Source organism: Oryzias latipes, chromosome 2 (genome assembly GCF_053564925.1).
Source record: "Oryzias latipes strain Hd-rR chromosome 2, Olatipes_Hd-rR_3.1".
NCBI lineage: Eukaryota > Metazoa > Chordata > Actinopteri > Beloniformes > Adrianichthyidae > Oryzias > Oryzias latipes.
The window spans coordinates 3,444,004-3,465,000 of NC_136238.1; the positions used below are offsets into that span (position 1 = coordinate 3,444,004).

The 20,997-nt window shown below is 46.2% G+C and overlaps 1 protein-coding gene across 1 annotated transcript in view; it reads left to right on the forward strand.

The window, feature by feature from the left end:
- LOC144983614 (NACHT, LRR and PYD domains-containing protein 12-like) overlaps window positions 1-19,554 on the forward strand; it is a 62,344-nt gene extending 42,790 nt beyond the window's left edge. Inside the window, exons 7-10 of the mRNA XM_078930498.1 lie at window positions 5,736-5,909; window positions 14,126-14,302; window positions 15,189-15,362; window positions 15,674-19,554. Coding sequence (XP_078786624.1) covers window positions 5,736-5,909; window positions 14,126-14,302; window positions 15,189-15,362; window positions 15,674-15,680 — 532 coding nt within the window. The 3' untranslated portion in view covers window positions 15,681-19,554. The remainder of the gene's footprint in view (window positions 1-5,735; window positions 5,910-14,125; window positions 14,303-15,188; window positions 15,363-15,673) is intronic.
- Window positions 19,555-20,997: the final 1,443 nt, after the last annotated feature.

Below are 20,997 nucleotides of genomic sequence, written 5' to 3' on the forward strand. Positions count from 1 at the left end.
GAGGGATCCTCATCCCCAAGGAGAAGGACTCCGCAGTTCTCGGCCAGTTCCGCCAGATCAGTCTCTTAAATGTTGAGGGAAAAATCTTCTTCAGTGTGGTGGCTCATAGACTAACAAGCTACCTGCACAGAAACAACTTGATTGACACATTGTTTAATGAAATAATTTTTTGCAGGTTCGAGGGAGGTAGGCACTGAGCAGAAACAAATGACTCAAAGACTGCAAGCTAGAATAAAATGTGTCTTTTTATTCCCCGCTTCAAAACAGTGACACAACATAACACAGGAGTTTAAGCCATCCAGTTTCAACAGAAAAGATTCATCTGCCCCTACCGTGACACACGGACTGGAGAGCCAACAGTCCCGATAGAGTGGCTTGAAACAAAACTCCGGCTGGGCGTTCGTACGTAACCCACAGCAGACTCTAAATAAAATTGGGCTTCCTTATCTTTTATATTCTTTGATGAGCGTGAGGAAAAGGAGGGCCGGTCCCTTCCCGCAGGCTCACCCTGCACGTAGACTCATCCTATACCATCATAAACATGTCAGAATATCTTCTACAGAGCACTCCTTTTACGGGTCAGTAACATAACAGGATAGGATAAAATTCTAAACATTGTCAGGATATGCTCTACAGAGTCCTCCCTTAACAGGATAAAACTTTATATTAAACATTCCTTTTGGGGGTCAGTCATAGAAACATAAACATATCAAGACATTCTCCATTTTTGGTTATTAGCAACATAGAACCTTATATAAGAGTACATAAGAGTTTACATAAGTATTCCTTTTTTGGATGGTCAGCCACAGAACATAATCTTGAATGCAGGGCAGAAGGCTCCCCCCTGCCTACAGTGCATTATCCATCTCACAGATCAATCCAAAAAGCAGGGATCCCAGGCTTCTCAGGATGTGTAGAACACACTAGCGTTATCTGGCATCAGATTCAGCTTGCCAAGAAAGAAAGAAAAGATCTCCATGTGGTCTTCCTGGACCTCGAAAACGCATTTGGCTCTGTCCCCCACAAGTTCCTGTGGACAGCCTTTGATTATTTCAGAGTCCCACCAGCTCTCACAACCCTGGTAAAAGCCTACTTCCAGGATATCCAACTGTGTGGGACGACGGCAGAGTACACTACAGCGTGGCAACACCTGGAAGTGGGAATCATGGCTGGCTGCACCATCTCCCCATTGGCATTCACCCTGGCAATAGAAGTCATCATACGGGCTTCTCAGTGGGTGGTTGGCGGGCAACAAATAAGACCTGGGCTGAGGCTTCCACCGGTCAGGGCCTACATGGATAACCTGACTACTCTGACTACGACCAAGGCTTGCACAGTACGGCTGTTGGGAAAGCTTCACAAGAACATAGAGTTGGCTCGGATGAAGCTCAAGCCAAGTAAGTCCAAAAGTATCTCCATCGTCAAGGGGAAGCTGTCAGACCACCGCTTCCACGTTGGCGAGGAACCTATCCCAACAGTTTCCGAAAAACCCGTGAAAAGCTTAGGCCGCTGTTATGATGCTTCCCTCGAAGACAAAGAGCAGGTAGAGCAGCTCAGAAAGGACATAGCTGGTGGCCTAGAGAAAATCAACAGAACCCTGCTCCCTGGCAAACTCAAGCTTTGGTGCATGCAGTATGGTTTACTCCCACGACTTCTCTGGCCATTAACCCTGTATGAAGTGCCACTGTCAAAAGTGGAAAAGTTGGAAAGGCTGATCAATGCCTATGCCAGAAAGTGGCTTGGCCTTCCCAGGTGCCTCAGTACCATTGGACTCTATGGCAGGGGATGTTAGAACTACCTATATCCAGTTTGGTAGAGGAGTACAAGTGTGCCAAGGTCAGGTTGGAAATGACACTCCAAGATACCTGTGACTCAATGGTTGTCCAAGCAGCTCCCATCCTGGCCACTGGGAGGAAGTGGGCCCCCAAGGCAGCAACTGATCTGACCAAGGCAGCACTTAGACACAAAGACATTGTGGGATTCGTGCAGGAGGGGAGGAGTGGTCTTGGTCTCTCATCTAGCGCACCTTCCTGGAGGAAGGCCAACCCAGCTGAGAGGCGTAGACTGGTGGTCCAAGAGATACGCCGGGAAGAGGAGGCAGCAAGGTGTGCTCAAGCCGTGGCCCAGGCAAAGCAAGGTCAGTGGATGGGATGGGAAGGAGTGGAGAAGAGGAAGGTCTCCTGGAAAGACCTGTGGGAGATGGAGGCATCCAGGGCAAGTTTTACAATTAGGGCTACCTACGATGTCTTGCCTTCTCCTGCAAACCTAAAACAGTGGTATGGCGAAGACCCCTCATGCCCCTTATGTCAAAGCCCAGCAACATTGAAGCACATCTTGGTGGGATGCAAGACCAGCCTCAGTCAAGGCCGTTACACCTGGCGACACAATGTGGTTCTAAGGTGTTTGCAACAGTGCTGGAAAAACAGAGAACAAGCGTGAACGCCCTTCCTCAGGCAACATCTCATCGGCAGCTAATACCCTTCCTCCGAGAGGGTCAGGCCACCTTCAACACCACCAGTGCAGCTGACATAGGACAGCTGGGTAGAGCATGGGACTGGAAAATGCTGGCGGACCTGGACAGGAAACTCTGCTTTCCACGGGAGGTTGCATCCACCAACCTTCGACCAGACCTTGTACTGTGGTCATCCACACTCAAGCTCGTATACATCATAGAGCTCACAGTACCCTAGGAGAGTGCAATAGAGGAGGCTTATGAAAGAAAGATGCTGAGGTACGCCGAACTTGCAGCAGACGCCAAAGAGCAAGGCTGGAGCGTGAATGTACGCCCAGTGGAAGTAGGCTGCAGGGGTTTTGTGGCCACCTCAACACCCAGGCTATTCAGGGAGATGGGAGTGCGAGGGAAGGCTCAAAGGCAGGCAATTAAAGACCTCTCCCAGGCAGCTGAGAAGGGAAGTCAGTGGCTATGGATCAAGAGGAAGGACCTGACCTGGGCCTCCAAATGTATGGTGACTGATGGTGAACCTGGGACGCTGGGATTCACTGTTGAACCCTCTGGAGGTGTCATGGGCCTATCAGCGAAACACTGAGGAAGGAGGGCGTCCACTTGAAAACCCAAGTGACGTCACCATTTATCTGCTTGCCACAGTGTCTCATCGGTGCCTTAGTAATTATTCAGGGATAACAACATCTAGTCCTATAAAACAGACTTCTCTGAGTCCCTGGTATTTCTCCAGTTTCTCATGTTCCTTCTGATATTCCCATCGCTTGGCACTGCCACAGCCACCACAACGGCTTTCCTCTGTTCTTTATCCACCACTACAATGTCTGGTTGGTTTTCCATTACCATCCTATCAGTCTGGATAGGAAGTTCCACAGGATCTTTGCCCTCTCATTTTCTACCACCTTCGGAGGTGTTTCCCATTTTGACCTTGGGGTTTCCAGTTCATATTCTGCACACATGTTCCTGTATATTATTCCAGCCACTTGCTTGTGGCGCTCCATGTATGCTTTCCCTGCCAGCATTTTACACCCTGCAGTTATGTGCTGGATTGTTTCAGGCGCCTCTTTGCACTGCTTACACCTTGGATCTTGTCTGGTGTGGTAGATCTGAGCCTCTATCGTCTGGTGCTCGGGGCTTGGACCATCAGCTGCCTCACAGACAGACCACAGTTTGTGAGGCTGCGTGACTGTGTGTGTGATGTGGGGGTCTGCAGCACGGGGGCACCTCGGGGGACTGTGCTCTCCCCCTTCTTGTTCACCCTGTACACATCGGACTTCACCTACGACTCCCACCACTGTCCCCTGCAGAAGTTCTCAGAGGACAGTGCCGTTGTGGGCTGTGTATCGGGGGGGCGAGCAGGAGTACAGGGGGGTCATGTCTGACTTTGTTGGCTGGTGTGAAGTTAACCACCTGCTACTAAACACCAGTAAGACGACGGAGCTGGTCCTGGACTTCAGGAGGTCCTCACCACCACAGTCACCGGTGGACATCCAGGGTTCAGACATTGAGGTCGTGGACACATTTAAATAACTGGAAGTTCAACTAAATAGCAGTGGTCCAACAACACGGATGCTCTGTACAGGAGGGGTCAGAGTCGCCTTCACCTGCTGAGGAGACTGAGGTCGTTCGGCGTTTGCAGACAGCTGCTGAGGACCTTTTATGACACTGTGGTGGCCTCAGTGGTCCTTTATGGAGTTGTGTGCTGGGCGGGGGGCAGTACAGGCAGAGACTTGAAGAGGCTTAATAAACTGGTCAGGAAGGCCGGCTCTGTCCTGGGCTGCACACTAGAGTCCATGGAGGAGGTGGGGGACAGGAGGAAGTTGGCTAAGCTGACATCCACCATGGATACCCCCTCCCAACCCCTGCACCAAACTGTGGAGGCACTGACCAGCTCCTTCAGTACCAGACTGTTGCTCCCACAGTGCAAGAAGGAGCTACCACAGGTCATTCCTCCCCACAGCCATCAGACTGTACAACGCCGTGTTACAGTGACACTCCACGGTCCCAGGGGTGTTTTTCTTTTTCTTTCTTTCTCTAATCTATTCATTTTACTTTTATTGAAGTTGTTGCTGTTTTCATTTCTTTTTGTCCCTGAACAGTTGTTTGTTTTGGTGTGTACTTTATCACTTACCTATTTGTTTGTATTTAACAAAAAACTAATTGTACATGTGTTTTATAGTTGATCACATGTTTTTGCACTTTCGCAGCTTAATATTAATATGTATTTATTTATTTAATACGAATGTTATTTTTAATGATTATTTTAATAATTTTGATCATTTGAATAATAGTAATACGTATCAAACTTAGGATAATTAGACATAAAATTAAATATTGCTCAAAAGGGAGTGGAAGGAAGTGAATTTATATAATCCCACCCCTGTTCTACTGTAACCATTTTATGACATGATTTATCAATATCCGGTTCATCACTTTTATCAGACAGAATTAAGAATCCTTAAATATCAATAAAGCACATGACAAAGATGAATTACTTAATTATTATGTAGAAAAAAGGTATTTTAGAAATCAACATCAGATCAGTTATCTACAGTATATATGCAGATTATATACTTCAGAAAAACAATGCATATGATTAAAAAAATAAAACTGTCAGTAAAATAAACACAAGACTGTTTCAGAAATGTTCATATCAAAAATTTATCAAGTATCCAAAGTTAAATATATGTGCAAATTATGTTTCATTAGAAAAAATCATGAATCCATTTTTGGAGCAAGTGAAATAAAATAATTAGAAATCAATCAATTTAACCATCTTCAATAATTGAAAGAGAATTCTTTTTATCATTATATTCTTTTTATTTTTTTTTATTATAAGGTAATGCTGTGAAATAAAATCAAATAAGAAAAAATGGTCCATATTCTGTTGATTGTCAAAAAAAAAAAAAGACTTTTCTTAAATCAAAGTAAAATCTATTGGAATTTAAACTTTTTTTTTGGTCCATAATTCAAATGAAAATCCATGTTTAACTCTCAGTTACTTTTCATTTTAAAATTATATTAAATCTATTGCATTTTCATTCACCTTCATGTTTTCATGTCAAATTTCAAAAGAAATTGCTAAACAGCCCCCCCCCCCCATGAATAATTCATTTTCATTTCCAGGTGGTCATGATTTTTCCTCCAAAATCTCTCCTGAAAATGTCATCTGTCAGTGTCTCATCAGGGCGGGTCCCACCTGACTGAATGGACCAAGTTCCTGGACCTCCAGCTGCATCACTGCTCCTGAACACACTTTTCTGTCTCATTGCAGGTTGAAGGAATGCAGTTTGTCAGAGATCAGCTGTGAAGTTCTGGTCTCAGCTCTGAAGAAAAACCCGTCCAATCTGACAGAACTGGACCTGAGCTACAACAACCTGCAGGATCCAGGAGTTGTTCATCTGTGTGGTTTTCTGGAGAGTCCAGACTGCAGACTGCAGACTCTGAGGTCAGACTCCATGTTTCAGTTGTGTTCACATCAATATGATGAGTCCAGATGACTGACTGATGACATGACTACAGAGTGATGACTGACCCCCCCATTCCCACCTTACCGTATGCTGCTGCTGAGACTCTGAGGCTCCTTTTTCTCTTTTTTCAGAGGTTCTCATGTAGATCTAGTCTGACAATAATCCTGTCCAAAGGGGAATATTTTCAGTCTAACTTTGAATGTAGAAACTGAGTCGGCCTCTCTTCCATGAGCTGGGAGTTTATTCCATAAAACAGGGGCTTGGTGGCTAAACGCTCTACCTCCAACTGTACTTTGACTAATTCTAGGAACCACAAGCAGTCCTGCATTTAGTGAGTGAAGTGTTCTGATTGGATGGTAAGGGACTATGAGGTCTTTGATATAGGATGGGGTCATTCCATGTAAGGCCTTTTAGGTTAACAGGAGGATCTTGAACTTGATTCTAGAATCAACTGGGATCCAGTGAAGTGAAACTAACACAGGAGTGATGTGATCTCTTCTGCTAGTTCCTGCTAACAATCTAGCTGCTGTGTTCTGAACAAGCTGGAGACTTCTTAAGGAACTCTTAGGACACGCTGCTAACAAAGAGTTACAGTAATCCAGTCTAGACGTAACAAACGCATGGATGAGTTTTTCAGCATCACTCTTAGAGAGTAGATTTCTGATCTTAGCTATATTGAACAGTGAAAAAAGGCAGTTTTCCACGTCTGAGATCTGTGAGCCTTAAATGATAAATCCTGGTCAAATCAAAGCTCTTCAGAACTTCTCTCTGGGTAAATGGTCTGGCTGAAGCGCTGATCTCCTCTGCCATGATCAAACTTGCTTCACTTTGTGATTCTTGTTTCCGTCTTGTCCTTACAGTGGACAACGTACGGACAAGACGGTACAGTTACAACACAATACATTAACTCATGGCCCAGAAGGGTTACAACACAACATATTAACTTACCTCACAACACTTTAACTCACAACAGAAGTAAAGCAGCAATTGAAGTGCTTTTATTCTGAAATTTCCACTGGGCTGAGCGGCTAACTACCTAACAAAAGGTAATGTCACGGTGAGCTGTGGAGGGAGCATGTTATTGCTACAAGAGAAGCTAGCAGCAGTCTTGCCAGAAACTTTCTCTTTATTACGGTTCTCCTTCCTCTAAACACACACAATATGAACGCACACTCCTCCCTCCGCTCTCACACCCCTCCCTCTCTGTCGCGGCAAGTGCGCTACTCTCCTCTCCTTTCTTCTGCTCCCTCCTCTCACACACGCATGTGCGGTCCCCAACACACACACACCCACTCCGCAACACTAGACACCAAGAATGTGGAGAGATGGGGTTTAGTATTTTGGAGAGTTCTACTTGGTAATCATGTTTCCATGTTTGAGATCACAAGATAGTCCCAGAGAGAGTCTGTGCTTCAACTCCTGCAGTGAAAGCTGCGTCTAAATCTGACGCTGTGTTTCAATCTCTCTGACAGAGTTTGAAGCCAAAGCCCCTCCCCCGCCTCTTTACCTGTTCACCTGTTCACATCCTCCAGCTGAGAGTTGTTTCCCCCCGCGCTCCTCCAGTTTATCCTACACAGAGAGTGCAAAATACGGTCATCATAGGTCGACACGATAGTCGAGGCGCTCCGGCCTAGCACACGGAAGAAAGAGCCGCATATAGCGGGGATAGAGCGGGTTACGAAAATTAATGAAAGAAGGCCGGCCCGCTGAAGAAATATTCAATACTATCAGGCATGTCCCCGTTTGGAATGTTCTCTGGGCTACCAACCCCCGCTGTTCCCCGAGCAGGAGAAGGAGGTGGCAGTTCCCTCAGTCCAACACCTCTACCGCCGATGCAGACCCATTTGGACGGAGGCCCGTGCTGGCCTTCAACGCTCATCTGCAAACAACAAGCGGCTGGCTGACCGGCACCGGTTGCGAGCTCCCACTTAAATGCCGGGTCAGTCTGTCCTTTTGTCCACAGTGTTTCATGTGTCCCAGATCACGAGTAGTCTCCATCAGATCGCTCCCCCGCCTCCGCCTCCTTGTGTCATCGACGGACACCCGACCTTGACGATCAGTCGCCTGATGGGCGTCAGACGACGGGGTCAGGGTCTTCAGTACTTCGTGGATTGGCGGGGTTACGGTCCTCAGGAGAGGTCCTGGGAACCTGCCTCTTACATCCTGGACCAGAACATGAAGCGGGATTTCCACCGCCGGCACCCTGACAAACCTGGTGGTGCGCTCCTTGAAGATGGGGTACTGTCAGGTTCTGGGCCAGGGTGGTTGTTGGGTTTTGTTTTGACACTTCCGGTTTTTTGTCTCTGCTCGTTTGTTCTATCTTTACCTTATTGGTCTCACCTGTTGCTGAATCACCTGGAGGGTATTTAGCCTGCACTGATCCCGTCCCTGTCATGGGATCGTTTTGGATTATTGTTACAATCGTGAGTGTTATTAAAACCTACGATTTGACTACGAGTCCCTGCGTCTGCGCCTGTGTCCTCACCTGCGAGCACAATTGTAAACAGGTATTTTATATAGAAAACCTTTTGGTTGCTTAGAGCTCTAAATATAAAAACAATGCTTTTATATCACTAAGACACAGATGGAGAAGTATATCAACTGGATTAGTAACAGGGTGGCATGTTTAGGTTTAATTAGGTTAAAAACTTACATCACTAGACAACATGAAGCTGTTCATCACATTATTGACCTAAACATGTAAACATATACTTGGCTCTGCGGTTAGGAAACAGTATTTGGGAATCTCTTCATATCAGGAGCCAGCCTGGCCATTGGAACATCGCCACAGCGCCCACCCAGCCTGGGACAGCAACGGGGTCCACTTCACAGCTGTGAGGCTGCAAAGTTTAACTCCAGCTGCCCCAGCAAGGGTGACAACTGCAGCAACATCCACCGACCAAGCCGGCAAGCCCTGGCAGAAAAGATCCCCACAAGAAACACTGGCTCCAGCAAGCTGTTCCATAAAAAAATATAGTTTTGCCATTGCCTTGCATCTCGCAGTTCAAGAGGTTTAGTTTTCCAGTAATGTCGGTCAAAAATGCAAGTTCATATTCACCAAATTCATATTCACCATATTCAGCAGATATCTCCTCCAATAGCACCTTGAAAATCCTGTGCTGTTTTGCCTTGCAGCTGAGGAAGTTTATGATTTTCACTATAGTAGTCATTATGTGTCTAGGGTAGAGGTAAGATCTTAAGCCCGAGCCCGAGTCAGAACCCGACCCGACCCGACCCGAATTTCGGGCACTAAATGACAATCATTACGTTCGGGTCGGTTCGGGCCGGGCTTCTCTCTCGCTGACTTTTTTAATAAATATATTGTAATGGCTGCAAAGAAGCTCCTTAGGCGGGCGGTTGTCAAACGGCTCTTTATTAATCCTGAACGTCAGAATGGTTACGCACGAACCGAAAGGCACAGCCAGCTTCTTCTTACTCAGAGGGACAACGTTCACCGAACGCACACACACGCAGACCCCGCCCCCTCTATCCCACCAGTCACCAGCACACCGTTGATTGACATACACTGTGGTCCAGCAACTGGCAGAAAGAGGGGGGCGCCGGCCACCCGCAGCTCTGTGCACGTGTCGTGAATGTAATCTTCCCTCCTCAAGTCCGCATCTATTTTGTTTAGGTATCCCCGATATGGAGCAGCAAGAAGTCAAGGATAAACTTAAGACAGGGGAACTGAAAAGTCAAACATGCACCGCCGTGGCTGCACTATTTCTCCGCGTAATGAAGCGAGTGCGCATCAAGATCTGTCTTTCACTCTCTTTGTCTGGCCTCTTATTCTGTGTTCCAGCGTTATTTCATTGTGCAAATGCATTTATCATGATCATAAAAATATGTAGATTATTTTAACGTTAAATCTTGCGTTTTTTTTCTGCCAAAAATACCATGGGATAATTTGAAATTTCGGGTTTGCTTCAGGCTCGGGCCTGCAAGTCAAGTTAATTGGTCGGGTTCTGGCCGGGTTCGGCTTTAATGCCCGCGGACCTGTGTCGGGTCGGGCTGGATTTTTTAGGCCCGAACTTACCTCTAGTCCAGGGCCAATCACTTTTACACATAAGTCCTACTGGTGAATGACGCAGCAGTAATGCAGACATTTTGGAAAGTCTGGGTCAGCTTTACAGTGAGTGATGAAACCTGTTTGTTTATTGATCATAGCAGGAGCCCCGTCTGCCGTCTCTGCTGCCAGCTTTACTAATGGTACATTATTCTGCACAAAGACTTTTTCACCATGTTATACATTTCAACTCCTTTTGTAGTTGTTTGTAAGGGCAGTTGTGTCAAGAGTTCTTCTCTTGATGTTGATAAAAACCGACAGCTATGCAGTAATGCTGCTTTCCAGACTCATCACACTGGATGCTAAACCACCTGCACTTTGCAAGATCCCGGTCCAGCTAATTGGCCAAGTTATCAGACATAGCTGACACTTGTCTAGACATTGTAGTGGAAATTAGATCAGTTCCATTTTTCTCATCATTAGGTACAGTGTTATTAATTATCATTATTGCTTGATTGATTTTTAATCTGAAAATGCCTTTTTCTGGATGAGAAATTGAGCAGGTCTAAACAAGGCTTCAGTTGAAGAATTTTTTTTCATGCTATATGCAAAAGTCTCTGTCCTTAAAGCCAACAGATTACAGCCCCCCACCCCCCACCTACAGGCTCCTGTCATGTTAACAGTAGCTTGCAGCTCCAGAAAGCAGAAGGAAGAACGACATTTAACAGCTTAAGCAGGGCGTTGCTCGCGGGTTGGTCGCCTGTGCCAGGCGGTCGCACGTGCTCGGGCCCGCTAAATGCTACTTGTAGCTTTAATTAGACTGGTGTTTTTTTGTGTAGTCTGCATTGCAGGTGTCGTGGCTCCATAAACACTCCAGTACAGAAAGAAAACAGAGACCAAAGGTCAAAAACAGGCCTACTGATGACATCTGTTCATATTATCTGTTACTGAAGGCAGGAATCCAGCATATTTTTGCAATACAATAGACATGCATATATAGAATCCAGTAAATGCATGATAAAAGATCATAGAAAATACAATACCCCTGTCTCGATCTCTTAAGAGATCCAAAATCAAAAATGAAAAACCTAAAAGAAGAAACCCCACCCCACAATAACAACACACACAAACAAAGCAAAAGAAGGACAAAACATCACAAACACAGTGCCACCGCATCCCCCCACCCCCCTCCACCAACAAACCCAGGACCCCCCTGCTGCCAACAAGGTCATCATTCCCTTTGGGGCCCGGCTGTCAATGGTGGAGGACAGGAGGTGGACGACGAGTGAACCATCAAACAACAACCACACACACAAAACGAATCAAACAACAACCACACACACAAAACGAATCAAACAACAACCACACACACAAAACGAATCAAACAACAACCAAACGCACAAAATAGCAACAAACACAAAAATCACAAAAGATATAATCCCACCTGACCCGACTCACCACAGACCTGAATAAACATTTCACAAAAACACCACAACATGGATGACCTCACAAATGCTGAAATCAAACCAACACAGAAAAGTAGGAGAGAAACTCAACCACCTGATGTTCTTCTCCTCTCCTGAGTCCTACCACTAGGGGCGCTCCAGCCCTATTCTTGAGGAGGAGAACTTTAGGAGCACATGACTCCTGGTGCAACCCGGGGACTATTCTGCCCCTGTGTGGGTTGAGCCTCTGTGGGAAACCGCTGGATCAGCTGCTGCCTGGAGGTCCTGCTGGACCCGTGTCAAAGGTCACTGTGGTTCATCTGCTGCCTGGAGGTCCTGCTGGACCCGTGTCAAAGGTCGCTGTGGTTCATCTGCTGCCTGGAGGTCCTGCTGGACCCGTGTCAAAGGTCACTGTGGTTCATCTGCTGCCTGGAGGTCCTGCTGGACCCGTGTCAAAGGTCGCTGTGGTTCATCTGCTGCCTGGAGGTCCTGATGGACCCATGTCAAAGGTCACTGTGGTTCAGCTGCTGCCTGGAGGTCCAGCTGGACCCGTGTCAAAGGTCACTGTGGTTCAGCTGCTCCAATGAAACCAGGTGTCACCTTTGCCTTGGACCCTCACTGCATGCGACGTTCTCTCCACAACTTGGAAGGGTTTGTCCAACATGCTTCTGACCATCTCCATTTGATGACCTTTATCAGCACCCAGTCAAGACCTGCGTCAGTCTCAGTGGGGACTCATTCTGGACTCTTCACCCCCTGTTTGGAGAAAACTGATAAAAAACTATGGAGAGAATTTTAATAATCATTGTGTTATTTGAGCTTCCCGAGCATGGAAACCGGGACTGTGGCCCTGTAAAAAGTTCTGTCTGCTACTCATGTGGGTCAAACTTACTCTCTGAATAACTGAGCATCTGATTGACATCAGAGCAAATGGTAGAGAGTCAACCCCATTTACTTTGGTGTGTGCACAGATTTTACCCAATTCAGTTTTGACTGTGACCTGACTTTGATGGGAAAACCATGATGATGGATGTACTGATTAACCAGACATTTATCACTGATTTGATGTCCTCCCTCTTGGTAGACCACGCCTCTGGTCACCCAGTAAATTCATCCATGCACACCAACACATACCTGTGACCTCTGATGGAGGTCACCATGTCTGGAAAATCAATTCTGATCTCCTCATTCTGCCTCTGGTTTCCACCAGAAACCTCTCTGGTTTTCCTGGTGACATCCCTATATGTATGTTAATCAGTGCTGTATGCGATGGAGATGTCAATGTCCATGCGGGAACCTCCCAAATGGATAAATAAAGTTGTCTGTCTGTCTGTCTGTCCGTCCGTCCGTCCGTCCGTCCGTCCGTCCGTCGTCATATGCTGATCTCAATGCATCCTTGTCATGCCTGAAACAACAACCATCTGTAGAACTCTTTGCTCCCTGTGGACTGCACATCCTACCTGATCTTCTCCTGTTTGTTCCACCGGTTCAGCACACATGTGTTGTTCCTGTGCTCATTTGGTCTGTGATGTTGATCCCTTTGTGTGTGAATGTGAGCCACTCCTCCATGTGTGGTCAATATTTGTAATGGGTATTCCATGACTGTGTGCTAGAGTGGTTTGGTTCCTCCAACTGTATGTTAGGTGCATTTGTGATGTCTCATGTCCATGTTGTCTAACATAACGCTTAGGTACATAAGTATTACTCTTCCTCCCCCTTTTGTCTGGAACAGAACAGCGTTTGCTAGATCTTCTGTTCCAGAAACACCAAGAAAGAACGGGCTACTACATATAATCTGGTGTGGCCAGCTCAGAGGCTGCAGCCAGGGTCTATTTTAGTTCAATGACAGCAGTTTCAGCCTCTGTAGTCCAGTGCAGGTCTGCTTTAAGGTTCCTCCTATTCTGCTGTCTGACCATGTCATGGAGTGGTTGGTTCAATCCTGTGTAATTGGTGACGTAATGTCTGCTGCAGCCAGTCAGACCTAAAATGACAAATCAGAATTTCATCCCCATACATGAGAGTGACGTTGGCTTCCAGGGGACAGTCAGAAAGCACCTCCTTTAATACCTGATGGGAAATTCCTGGAGAGAGTGAGAACCCCTGTTGAAAACATGTGTAACACATCTGCTGGTCTCACACGTAAATGAGAAGATGTCTACACTCAGGATGTAGAAGCAGACAGAAAAAAGATAAAACATCAGTGAGGTCAATGCGTGTAAACCAGGAGTGGGAGTGGTCCAGTTCAGCCAGGGCTACGAATGGATTAGGATCAGAAACAAGAGCTCAAAATATTATTTACAGCGGGTAAATTGGTGGGTAATTTACCGACCCATCATCTGTGGTGCTCTGAGCCCACAGATGGAAACGAGGGGCATTTTAGAAATCAAATTTTTTAATCAAAGTAAAATTATTGGATTATTGGTTCATAATTCAAATGAAAATCCATTTTTAACTCTCAGTTTCATTTCATATAAAAGTTATATTAAATCTACTGCATTTTCATTCACCTTCATGTTTTTGGGTCAAAGTCAGAAAAAGAAATTGCTAAACAGCCCCCCCCCCCCCCCCCGATGCATAATTCATTTTCATTTCCAGGTCTTCATGATTTTTCCTCCAAAATCTCTCCTAAAAATGTCATCTGTCAGTGTCTCATCAGGGCGGGTCCCACCTGACTGAATGGACCAAGTTCCTGGACCTCCAGCTGCATCACTGCTCCTGAACACACTTTTCTGTCTCATTGCAGGTTGAAGGTCTGCAGTTTGTCAGAGATCAGCTGTGAAGTTCTGGTCTCAGCTCTGAAGAAAAACCCGTCCAATCTGACAGAACTGGACCTGAGCTACAACAAAATCCTGCTGGATTCAGGAGTTGTTCATCTGTGTGGTTTTCTGGAGAGTCCAGACTGCAGACTGCAGACTCTGAGGTCAGACTCCATGTTTCAGTTGTGTTCACATCAATATGATGACAAAGTTGTGTTAGGACTGAACTGCAGACATGAGGCTCATCAGCTCTGCTCTGTGTCTTTGGTCCAAGAGACTCCTTTAAAGCAGTGCAGAAGCAGCAGCCTCACGTGCACGCTCACATGCACTCTGAGTTCTGCTGTGTTTCAGCAGATGCAGCTGAGAGTCCAAAGGGTTAGGGTGACAGAGTCCTGCTGCAGCTGGATGCTGCTCTGACAGACACATCCTCCACAAACATCCTCACCTTTTCATCCACAAACATCATCACATCATCCATCAAAGCTCCCAGCAGCTTCTGACTCTTCATTCAGAGCTGAAGTCATGCTTGATCAGGGATCAATGTCCAACATTTGCTGCTGACTCTTCCTCATCACTTCCTTCTTCTCTCTGCTTTGATCTGTTGGAGCTGAAAGTCTCTGCTTGAAGGGCTGCAGCAGAGAAGGACTGGAAGATCATCTCCTGAAAACTGGGAGGAAGACTTTCCAGCATCCTGCTGCTGAAATTCTCCCATGATTCAGTGCTGTTTGGAGAAGAGCTGAGCAGAAAGAGGAAGTGGACTTTTTCTGCTGTTGCTGCAGAAACATCAGTTGGTTTGGATGCAGCCACAGGCTGATGTTTGACTTTCACACATCTGGACTTCTTTCCTGAAGCAGCTGCATGTTGTCCTGAATGTTCCTGAATGTTCTTCTTCTCTGCTTCTGCTGGACTCTTCTGATCTGCTGCTGTTGCTTCACATCTTTGGACTTTTTCTAAACTTTCTGATCTTCTTCAGCTCTGAACTCTTTAGAAGAAGTGAAGAAGAAAAACAGGAACTTTGTCTTTAAACTCAACTCTTTGTTCTGGATTCAGGTTATATGGCTGCAGTTTGTCAAAGACCAGCTGTGCTGCTCTGGTCTCAGCTCTGAAGTCCAACCCGTCCCACCTGACAGAACTGGATCTGAGTTACAACAACCTTCGGTCTTCAGATGTTCAGCAGCTCCAGGATCTGGTGGAGAGTCCAAACTCCAAACTGCAGACTCTGAGGTCAGTAGAGGGTTGGAGTCAGTCCAGCTGCTTCCAGATGTTTGGTCCTAAAGTTAGTCTGAGAGCAAAGATGCAGAGTTTCCTGTGAAGCTGCAGCTTCTCAGTGAAGCTCTGAGGAGAATGATGACAGGCTTCAGGACAACAGTCAGCCAATCAGAGCAGCAGAAGCTCCAACAGGTGAAGATGACAGGAAGCTGCTGCTCTGAACAGGACTGAAGCTCCTGCTGCTCTTTCTGCTGCTGTGCTGCATCACTGACTGACAGACCAGATAAGGAGACACTCCTTCATCTCTGTCTCTCTACTTTCTGCAGCTTCTGAATCTGATGTTCCTCCTGGAGGAGCAGAGAGGAGCAGCAGCAGCAGCTGGTCTGCAGAGATGTGGTGACTGGACGGTGTTCCTGGGAGGTGGAGATCAGAGTGATGGAGGAATCAGAGGAAGTGGAGATGAGTGTCAGAGCTGCAGCAGGAACTGATCTGAGATCAGCTCCACTGTCTCTCCGTTATGGTGCTGCAGCTCCCCCAGTGGACTGATGGAGAACTGCACTTCCTCTAATTCTAACTTCTGAAAGGTCACTATGGGGTCAAATTGTGAAGTTTGGTCGTTTCCTGCAAATAAACACTGATATGAATTTGTAACAACAACCAGTAAATAGCTGGTAAACTAACCTGGCTCCAGTTAGTTTCCATTTTAAATAAAAAAGTTTCCTCTTGGTTCAAAGTAAACCTGGACGGTTTCTCTAAACTGATGTGGATGGAGGCCCTAGCTCTAGCTGGAAACACTGCTACAACGTGAAGGGGATTGTCATGGATGGTTACCTCTCAGGTTGGACACGCCCCTGACCAGGTGCCAGTGGTTGTATTGATGATTGAGGATCAGATAGAAGAGTTGGAGCAGCATAGCAGCCCCAGTCTGCAGTCTAACAGTGGTGACATCAGGCTGGGCTCATGGGCTGATTTGGAAGAGAGAGAAACTGTCATCTCCACTTCTTTGTTTTTTCTATACACATTTATCTGAATTATTTCACTTTTTTACGTTTTCTAAAGTCATTTGATGCTGCAGCTACCAGACAAAAACCAACAGAATAAAACAATAAAAATGTACAAATGTATATGAGAGTCCAACCCCTCTCTAAGGACTGAGTTTCAGAACCCAGGCTATGTCTGGAGGTGAGCCCAACTATATCTAGACGGGATCTCTCAACCTCTCGCACCAGCTCAGGCTCCTTTCCTCCCAGAGAGGTGACGTTCCATGTCCCAAAAGCCAAGTTCCATGACCGGGGTTTGGGCCGCCAAGGCATCCGCCCTCGACTGCCACCAAAACCACAATGCATCGGCCGCTTTTGAGGTCTCCTACGGGTGGTGGGCCCATGGGAAGAGCCCCGGTCACCAGGCCTGTGAGCCCCAACCCCGGGCCTTGCTCCAGAGTAGGACCCGGGTAACGCCAATCCGGGCAACGTAATCGGGTCCTTGCTGTTTCCTTTCATCAGGAGTTCTAAATCGCTCTTCGTCTGGCTCGTCATCCAGGACCGGTTTGCCATGGGAGACCCTACCAGGGGCTTAAGTCCCAGACAGCTTAGCTCCTGGGATCACTCGAGCTCTCAAACTCCATCACATTAAGTTGGGGGTTCACGGGGGATTAGGAGGCAGGAGGTCAATGATCGACTTTGTAGTTGTTTCAGGCGACCTTCGGCCTTGTGTCTTGGACACTCTGGTGAAGAGAGGGGCGGAGCTGTCCACTGATCACTACCTGCTGGTGAGTTGGATTCGCTGGCGGGGAAAGAGGCCGGAAAGACTTGGAAGACCCAAACGTACTGTGAGGGTCTGCTGGGAACGTCTGGCTGAGCCCTTCCCATTAGGGAAGTCTTTAACTCCCACATCCGGGAGAACTTCAAACAGGTACCGAGGGAGGTTGGGGACATTGAGTCCGAGTGGACCATGTTTTCCACCTCCATTGTCTCGGCTGCTGCTCAGAGCTGTGGTCGCAAGGTCTCTGGTGCCTGTCGCGGCGGTAACCCCCGAACCCGGTGGTGGACACCAGAAGTAAGGGATGCCGTCAAGCTGAAGAAAGAGTCCTACCAGGCTTGGCTGGCCTGTGGGACTCCAGAGGCAGCTGATTGGTACTGGCAGTCAAAGCGAGCTGTAGCCCGGACTGTTGCGGATGCAAAAACTCGGGCCTGGGAGGAGTCCGGTGAGGCCATGGAGAAGGACTATCGGTTGGCCTCGAAGAAATTCTGGCAAACCATCCGCGGCCTCAGGAGGGGAAAGCAGTTCTCCGCAGGCACCGTTTTCAGTGCAGGTGGGGGGGCGTTGACCTCGACTGGGGACATTGTCGGGCAGTGGAAGGAATACTTCGAGGATCTCCTCAATCCCACTGACACGCCTTCTTTTGAAGAAGCAGAAAATGAGGACTTTGGGGGGAGGCTGTCTATTACCCGGGCTGAAGTCACTGAGGTATTCAACGAGATCCTCAGTGGCAAGGCCTTGGGAGTGGATGAAGTCCGCCCTGAGCACCTCAAGTCTCTGGATCCTGTGAGAGTGTCTTGGCTAACATGTCTCTGCAGCATTGCGTGGCTCTTGGGAACCGTAACACTGGACTGGCAGACAGGGGTGGCGGTTCCCCTCTTTAAGAAGGGGGACCGGAGGGTGTGTTCCAACTACTCCTCACCGTCTCTGGGAAAGTCTATGCCAGGGTACTGGAGAGGAGAGTCCATCCGATAGTCGAACCACAGATTCAGAAACATCAGTGCGGTTTCCGTCCTGTTCCTGGAACAGTGGACCCACTCTACACCCTATCTAGGTTGCTGGAGGGATTGTGTGAGTTCGCTCACCCAAACCATATGTGTTTTGAGGATTTGGAGAAGGCGTTCGACCGCGGGGGCCCTTACTGAGAGCTGTCCGGTCTCTGTATGACCGGAGTAGGAGCTTGGTTCGCATAGCCGGCAGTAAGTCAGACCTGTTCCCGGTCCATGTTGGACTCCAGCAGGGCTGCCCTTTATCACCGGTTCTGTTCATAGTTTTTATGGACAGATTTTGTAGGCGCAGCCAGGGGCCGGAGGGGATCTGGTTTGGGGACCACAGGATTTCCTCTCTGCTTTTTACAGATGATGTTGTCCTGTTGCCATCTCTCGGTGGTGGTGTGTCCCTGTCCCTGTCCCAGGTGGAGGAGTTTAAATATCTTGGGGTCTTGTTCACGAGTGAGGGAATACCGGAGTGTGAGATTGACGGGCGAATCGGAGCGGCGTCCGTAGTTATGCAGTCGCTGTATCGGTCTGTTGTGGTGAAGAGGGAGCTGAGCCAAAAAGCAAAAAAAGCATCTCTCGGCTGGCCTGGGAATGCCTCGTAGTCCCGCCAGAGGAGCTGGAGGAAGTGGCCAGGGTGAGGGAAGTCTGGGCATCTCTGCTTAGACTGCTGCCCCCGAGACCTGGTCCTGGATAAGCGGAGGAAGATGGATGGATGGAAATGTATATGAAATAGACATTAAAAACTAGTTTGAATGATGTTTTTCTGCGAAAAGTTGATTGAATTAGTGATGAACAGAAGCACAAATACAGAAAGACATCCTCAGCGGGGGGGTTACCAGCAAACAGCACCTTTAGCCAAAATAGATCCAGATGTGAGAATCAAACACTCCTCTACACACTGAAGCAAGCAGCTCTACAAAAGGCAGAACTCTCTGGGTTCTGGTTCTGTTTAGAAGAGGAAAAATACCAGCAGAACTTTAGTCATCAACAAGTTTAGGAAAACGTCTCTGCTGCAGAACACAGGAGAACCAAACCAACTCATGTGTCTGTGTGGGACTGGAAGTTCAGAAAAGTCCTCATGGCTTTGAGATGCTTTTTGGGAACAAACAGATCCCAGAGTGGAAAGCCCACACCATGACAGCGCCGCCTCCTTTAAGGCTGGAAGCTACATCTCCAAAATACACTTTGATGGCTGTTTTGGAGCAGATGAGAACTTTTTCAAACGGTAAAAACGTCTGCAGCTAGAAAAGTACAACTCTGTTGGACAACGGGCTTTTATTTTGAAAATTACAATGACTTGGTTTCATTAAAAGTAGATTTATAAATGTGTGTATTTGTTATTTACAATGATGTACTTATTGCAAACCTGAAAGTGAATCCTTGGAAAATGACATCATGTGCAATAAAGTTTGAATGATTGAATAAATAAATCAATAAATAATCAACACAGAGTTCTGTGTGTCTGCAGGATGTTTGTGTGCATTTATACATGCCGACATATCCCAGAATTCCCTGGTTTCAGCACCATCATGTTTTAAAAACAACTTTATTCCACAAAAAGGAAATAAATCCAGTAGAAAACATCAAACTAAAGCTTGGTGGGTGATGCTAAAGCTGCTGACGCCCTCTTTTTAGATTTGATTATTATTGAAATATAATCATTACAAACTCTCAGACACAACCACACAATGATGCAAGGCACAGCTCTACACACACAAAACAATGTCTACATGTCTAAAAATCTAGAAATCTTTCAGCATCAATGACATTTCAAGGCATTTAACAATCTGGACTCTAGATCAGTAACTATCCTGGAGCAGATTTCCAAATGTCATCAATAAAGGATTTGAGTTCTGAATCCATTCAATGAGGAGAAATACAGTCTGACTTCAATTTCAAACACAGTCAATTCAGATGATCTGTTTTCATTTGGATGCATTTCTTTCATTTTGGGGACTACGGGCCATTTGATGAATTTCCATAGTTGATCACCTGATGTGTCTGTTATTTTAGATTGATGATCCTTTACTGTTAAAGTCATGGTAGAATTGACCTTTAAAGGATTTGTTTACATATTTATCATCACATTTTTCAGTGAGTTTTATTTCATCTATGACTAAATTTGGTAGTTTAATTTGAACATTGGAAGACAATATTCTATTTCTTATTAAATGGATTAAAGCAATTGGAATTTCTCTGCAGGTTTTCTGAAATTCCTTGGTTGAACATTAAATATCAAATTGACTTTTGAAGTCTCTTCATTGAAGAATTTCTCCATTTGAATCCAGAACATCGTTTCCAAAATGATCTTGAGGTCAAACCAATTCTGCTGAAACATTGTCTTCCTGTTTGTGGTCATTACTCTGTTGTTCCACAGGGGGGCGCAGTGAGGTGAAAACTAGGACTACATAGCATTTTCCACTGGAAAAGTACTTGTTGGTGAAATTCTTAAATCTTTAGAGGAATTTTGGAAATTTCAAAGTCACATCAACAAAAAATCTAATCCAGCGACTTTTTTGAAGATGATTTGGGGAAAATGAAACCAGAATGATTCAGGATTAGCTATAAAGTCTTTAAACATTTGATTCTAAAAGTTCCAACCATTGATTCTAAATCAATCGTCTTGACACCTCCCTAATTATATTCCTGAATTAGTGGAGATTTTCTGATGAAATGGGTCTTACTTCTCCAAATAAATGTATAAATAATTGAGTATTTGTTTAATTCTTTGGATTAATGTAGAGAGATTGTCACGGATATATTAATGTTGAAATTCCTTCTGATTTGGAGAACAAGTTTCCTCCAAAAATGGTTCAATCTCTGATAAACTGCAGCAGCAGATCACAGCAGCAGGTGGCAGACATTACCCATAATAAGCAAACTGAAAAGAGGAG